The sequence below is a fragment of the Papilio polytes genome, unplaced genomic scaffold, assembly GCF_000836215.1.
Source record: "Papilio polytes unplaced genomic scaffold, Ppol_1.0 DF822067.1, whole genome shotgun sequence".
In the NCBI taxonomy this organism is placed as follows: domain Eukaryota; kingdom Metazoa; phylum Arthropoda; class Insecta; order Lepidoptera; family Papilionidae; genus Papilio; species Papilio polytes.
The window spans coordinates 7,428,957-7,435,655 of NW_013527137.1; the positions used below are offsets into that span (position 1 = coordinate 7,428,957).

Below are 6,699 nucleotides of genomic sequence, written 5' to 3' on the forward strand. Positions count from 1 at the left end.
GCAAACGACCAAGCGGCCACTAGAATACGCCGCTGCCCATAAACATCCGCAATTGCAGATGCGTTGCCTACCCTTATATGACGGAGGAGACGCACATAAAGAGCATATTTCCCCATCCTATGCATCTCCTCCACTGTCAAATCCACTTCCCCTCCCCAACCTCTCCTTATAAGAAAAGGATGGTAAAGAGAAAGGACTTAAATTAGGCCTCTGGCACCACACTTGTAAGACGAAACATGGAATTGCTTCCATTTCACACCTGTCTTCTGTGTGGTTGTGGTATTACACCGGGTGTGCCGGCCCTGCAGTGCTAAGATGTTAAAGAGGACACTCCCTATATATATGTATATTTTGACCCAAAACCCAACAAAAGCCTTTAAATTAAGCAATCAATGTTTGAAAAAACAATATTGCAGAAAAAAGTCTACCACCTAATCATAATGAGTGGTGCACACTTAGTCAGTACAGTTAGTAGACTATTACTGGACTGTCAATCAACTGGAACAATGTAAACATTAACAAAAAAAAAATTATTGATGTAAAAGCTAGTGCTTAAGCACAATCTCAGCTGATTTTAATTGGTGAAGTGGTAAAAGGATAATACATGCCTGGTTAATAACTAACTGGTACCAGTGAGGCCATAAAATGGCTGTTGCAACTGTCTGACTGTACAGGCCATAAAACATTAACTAGACTTCAAGGTCGTAACAGAATATGTAACAAAACATACCTGCAGCAGCAATAGCCTTTTCCTCTTTGAGTTTCGCGTCTCTGATCACCTTCTCTTTGGCTTCTACCTCACGGATCTTGGCCTCCTTCTTTGATAGCCTGTTCTGATGGAAGGCACCGTACAAGATACCGGCAGTTAAGAACGACCAACGCCCGAACTGAAAAATGTTAAGGTATAAAATTATTTTTAATTAAACCGAAGTTAATAAAATTATTGAAAATAGACTTTTGTTTCATTAACATCGTAGGTACTTTTGTTCGTTTATTCCTTGCATAATCATTGGAATCAGAATTTGAAAAAAGAACACTTTATTTTTTATAGTTAATAGTTAAAGGTGAAAGAAATTTATTCGCAAGTAATTTCTATCAATGTTATTACAACAAATATTAATAATGAATTAAAAGTATATATTATTATAAGTGTGAGAAAATAAAGAAATTTAAAGGGAATTTACGAGGGTGCATAACATTACATGTTACATAATAATATATTGGAAAAATGTTCAAATATTTACCCGAATCAAAGGCGATACCCTGACTGGTGGTCCATAAGGAAGGTCAGACATTTTGCACTATTTCCTAAAGAAATTTAGTGTAAGAAAAGAGATTTTGCAATTAAAATCTCCAGACGATCTCCGCAGAGGTTATAATACAGTAGTGTTGCCAACTGTCAATGTTATAGAAATGTCTGATTATTTTCTTTTTATTCAAAAACGATTTTTAAAATGTTTATGTTGTTAATTTTTTTACATCTTTTAACTTTATTATTTTACAAAACATTTTAAATGTAAGTTTTGCTCAAAATCCAAACGATACCAAAAATTAAAAATAACGTTTTCTCTTCTGGCAATTGCATTTTGACAAATAATAATCGTGATCGTTCAATGCAAAAGTTTGACGTCATATCTTTTATAGGCATGTGCACAACAAACAAGTTTTTTTTAACAGCTACTTTAACTGTTCCCGATGGTAACGTTAAAACATTGTTTTCATCGAAAAATGTCATGGAAAGATAACGACGAAAAATTGGGGGAGTTTGTACCCCATGTACTAAGGTACTCAAATTGAACGAACTTAAATCATTCAAAAATAACAGTCAAAAGAATAAATAGATAGTATAGTTTTGTACCGTAAAATAAAGCAATAATCAGGGTTTACCTAATGAACCGTATATACCGCGGGAATCCACGGTACTTCAGGAAAAATTGCCTTGATCATTTCAACAAGACAAATACCGCCTCTTCCAACAAATAACTATATTATTAAATATCCGTGAGTGGTTTATTTTTTAACTATATTATTAAATATCTGAGGTTTTTCGTCTTGGTTTTAAACGATTGTAGCTTTTCAGGTGGAACACCGCAAGTTTCCCCGACTGTACCAATTGTATAGGGGGGTGTTTTTAACTTTTGAAAGCTAGTTTTCTTATATGAAATTTAAAAGTCATTTTAACCAGAAATGTTTTTCATTTAAAAGAATCAAGAACGACGAAGAAAATCTGTGTAAACGTTAATCTACACTAATATTATAAAGAGGAATAATTTGAATTTTTGAATAGATTGTAAGAACTTAAAAACTACTGGGCCGATTTTAAACATTTCACTTCACTTTTTTTCTCTTTTCACTTTCACCATTAGAAAGGTCTTACCATTAGGATTAGGTAAATTACACAATTAGGTAATTTCCAACAGACGAAGTCGCAAGCAACATCTAGTTTAAAGTAAAATTTGTGTGAAGAATTCTACGGTTACGTTATATGTAAAATAACAGTTTTAAGTTACATGTTATAACGGTGTCTAATCAAAGAGTTAAAATACGAAATATCGAATCAATCAGTCGTCAAAATGGCGTTGATTATGCCGTTTGTGTCTGTTGCAGTTTCAATACTTTACACGCCGTTTTTACTTTTTATATTGTGTATAATATTCCTGGCGTCGATTGGAAAATCTCTCGGTGTTCGGAGGTTATACGTGAATATACTTTTGAAGCTATTCGAAGTAAGTCAAGTGAAAGTATTTTATCTATATTTAATAGATTTTTAATCGAATTTGTTAGGTTAGTTTTATTTCTATTCTTTTTGTTATTTATCTTTTGTATTTATGTTAAATTACAAGATATTTTTCATATGTTTTTATCTAGTTAAGATGTAAATCGTGGGAGTATTTTGATATACCGGTGACTCACGTCAACCGCTCTTTTAACCATTTGTCGTAATATTTTTATTGCTTTCGTCTTAAAATAACAGTCGCAAATAAACAAATATAGATAGCCACATTTTCTTTAATCTATTCATCTTATTTTCGGTCGATATAATAATTTTATTTCCAATATTATCTACATAGATTTGTAGGTTGTCATTTGAAGTATACAACTACTCCTACTAGTCTTGGGTAGTACACGTACGATGTACTAAAAGTAACGTTACCGAACAGCTTCTGTTAATCGGACATTTAGTACTTTTAGTACACTACACGATATCGGTGTTCGCCTCTTCGTTGTTTGATTTGATTGAATATTTGCTAGATTGAAGCATCCACCTTCGATTATGAGAATCAATAGTGGATAAAACTATCCATAACTAAATTTATTTTCGCTAATAGCATATCTCCTACCTCTATGTGAGGTATACCATATAATGGTATACCGTTTACCATCAAAGGAGAACCTGTAGTCTTCATTATATGTCTGTGGTTTAGCAACAAAAACAACTTTTTATTAAAATTTTACAGATTTAATACACTACATTTTACTTCTTACTAATATAAATGTGAAAGTTTAGATGGATGTTTGTTTATTTGTAGCCTAAACTGCTGAACAGATCTTCATATTTGTCATAGATGTAGAGCATAGTCTGGAAGAACATGTAGGCTGTTCATCATCATCATCACCAGCTCACTATACTTCCCCACCGAGGGGCTCGGAGCCTACCCTAAGTTAGTGACTAGGACATAGTCAACTACGCTGGCCAAGTGTGTGTTTGTTGACTTCACACATATCTTTGAATTTCTTCACCGATATGTGCAGGCATCACAATGTTTTCCTTCACCGTAAGAACGTCGGGTAAATTATGTACATATGAAAATTCGAAAAATCGAAAATCACATTGTTTCAGCGGGATTCGAACCCAAGAACTGTAGATTACAAGTCAAGTGCTTAAACCACTGAGCCAACAACGCTCTATATAGTATATTGCTCTATATAGCTATTCAATTTTGTTTTTTTAATTCTCAAGATAGGCAAAAGCTAGTAAGAAATGTAAACGCAATTGGAGATATTTATAATGTAAATATAGGGAACCATTATCAATTAAGAATTGTTTATCAAGTATACTCTATCTTATTTGATTTTCCAGTTTAGTGATAACTTTGACCTTCCTTGTCCGTCTAAGGTTCAAATTAAATGTATTTATTACCATTTGTTTATATTTATCTATACTAATATAAAGAGGAAGAATTTGTATTTTTGGATTTTTGTATGTATTTGATTCACACACAAACTACTGGGCTGATTTAATTCCTTTCACCATTAGATAGGTAATTTATCTGTGAGTAATATCATACTAATATTATAAATGTGAAAGTTTAGATGGATGGATGTTTGTTAGAGTTTGTAGCCTAAACGGCTGAACGGATTTCGATGAAATTTGGTATAGATGTAGAGGATAGTCTGGAAGAACACATAGGCAACTCACTTTTGTTTTCTTTAATTCCACGCGGACGGAGTCGCGGGCAAAAGCTAGTATAGGCTATAATTGTAATTTTTTTTTCAAATTTCACACAGGCGAAGGTGTGCTGTAGCTAGTCTGTGGATAAATTGATGGGTGTAAAAGCAAATCTTAAATTAAATTATTTTGTTCATACTATACACAAAATTGAAGTTTATTAAGCAATTATGCATAGTTTAATAAGAATTGGTTTTTAGTTTTGTATGCATATGCACTATGCTTACAATGGAGGGTACCCAACTCTGTCTAGGTGATGTCAATAAAGTCTGCATCATCAACTTGCCCTTTTTTTATAACATAAGGTACTGTACATACCGCTGCCCATAGACATCCGCAATTGCAGATGCGTTGCCTACCCTTATCAGATGGAGGAGGAGACGCACATAAAGAGGATATAAGTGGGTCAGCACAGCATGTCCTCTATACATCTCTATCTGAATTCACTCCCTTAAGCACATCTTTCACACAATACATACTTCTGTCTTCCTCTAAATTTGTACATCCACATTTAGTCTTAATACTTTCTTTTTTATGACATCTCCCCGCATATGTCCATACATATGCGGGGAGATGTCATAAAAAAGAAAGTATGAAATGATATGGTATGGACCATATCATTTCTGAACTAAGCAAGTGTTGTTTTATAACATACTAGCTTTCGCCCACGACTCCGTCCACATAGAATTAAAAATAACAAAAGTGAGTAGTACAGTCATGATATCACTAGGTTACATAAGCTATATTTACTCCTAGAATTATTAAATTCCAAGCAAAGTTGCAAACCAAAGCTATATCCTAGTTACCATAAATTGTGTAGATATCTCAATGAAAACAGCGTCACTTATCTAAGTCAAAGTCAACTAAGCAAAGGTCACTTAATGGATATGTGCAATCAACTTCTAATATTGTGAATCTAAAAGTTTAGATGGATGTTTGTTAGAGTGTAGCCTAAACTGAATGGATCTTGATAAAAGACTTAAATGTAGAGGATAGTCTGGAACATAGGCTACTTGCTTTTGTTTTTTATTTTTAACTAGTAGTTCTCATGCGACTTCATCCGCATAAAATTATGAAAATTTCATTTTCTTGTTTACATCTGTCAAACTATCAATTACAAATGTCAAAATGACATGACCTTGGCAACCTTGCTTCCTTGATATTGGCAGCACCTTATGGTCTCTTTCCCATATTAGGGTTTTTATCTAAAATATGTACCCCCTAAGTTTAACGGGTGAAAATATATAACCTAAAGCGTGACGTAAGTGTAGGGCTTTTTATTTAAAAAAGTGTTATTCCAAAATTTGCTGTGATTGCTGACATCTTAGGCAACAAAGAAGTGTGTGTTTACGCTTTATTATAATAGTATAGATATAGATTACGGAGTCGCGACTGGAAGCTAGTCTATATCTTTATCTATTACATATAATAAAATTGGAGTGTGTATTTGTAATTAATCCCATTTAAATCTTTTTTGTCTGTCTGTCTGTCTGCAAGCCACGTTTGCTCCGAGTAATCTCTGAAATGACTGGGCTTGACTTTTGTTGACATAGACGGGCATATTATAGGCTACTTTTTATATTAATATTGCATGGAAGAAGTTGTGGGCAACAGTTTGTTTTGAATAAATTAATTTTTTAGACTTTATATATTATACATTCAAGAAATTTACAAATGTAAACATTAATATGTAATGTAAAAAAAAACACACAACGTATACATTAATCTCTCAAAGTTTTTTTTTATTGAGAAGATGTTTTTTTCATGTAACGACATTTGTATGTGATTTGTCGTGTTAATATCTTTTACATCTATGACAAACATCAAGATCATTGAAGCAGTACAGGCTATAAACTCTAACAAACATCCATCTAAACTTTTGTATCTATACTATTATAGAGGAAAGATTTGTTATTATATGTATTGAAATAACTCAAAAACTACTAGGCCGATTCAAAAAAAATATTTCATTGTTAGAAAGGTAATTTATCTGTGAGTAAGATAGGCTATATTTTTTAATGTCTCGGGGGGGAATATTGTTTGTCTTGTCACCGAAAGCGCGGCAGCCGAAAATACAAAACAAAAAAACTTTTCATTTAACTATAACATTTATTTAAAAGTTATTTACATTATTTACAAATAGCAAAAACTACGTCGCGATCACATTTTGTACGCGTCCCTTTTTCTTTTGTTTTTCACTACTTTTTTTGATACTTAAACCATGCAATGTCTCAGTGGCCAGTATTCAA

The 6,699-nt window shown here is 32.9% G+C and overlaps 1 protein-coding gene across 1 annotated transcript in view; it reads right to left on the bottom strand.

The window, feature by feature from the left end:
* LOC106107021 (ATP synthase subunit e, mitochondrial) overlaps positions 1-1,399 on the bottom strand; it is a 1,861-nt gene extending 462 nt beyond the window's left edge. Inside the window, exons 1-2 of the mRNA XM_013287700.1 lie at positions 1,245-1,399; positions 731-887 (exon numbers count right to left, since the gene is read on the bottom strand). Of these exons, the coding sequence (XP_013143154.1) occupies positions 731-887; positions 1,245-1,295 (208 nt within the window). The 5' untranslated portion in view covers positions 1,296-1,399. The remainder of the gene's footprint in view (positions 1-730; positions 888-1,244) is intronic.
* Positions 1,400-6,699: the final 5,300 nt, after the last annotated feature.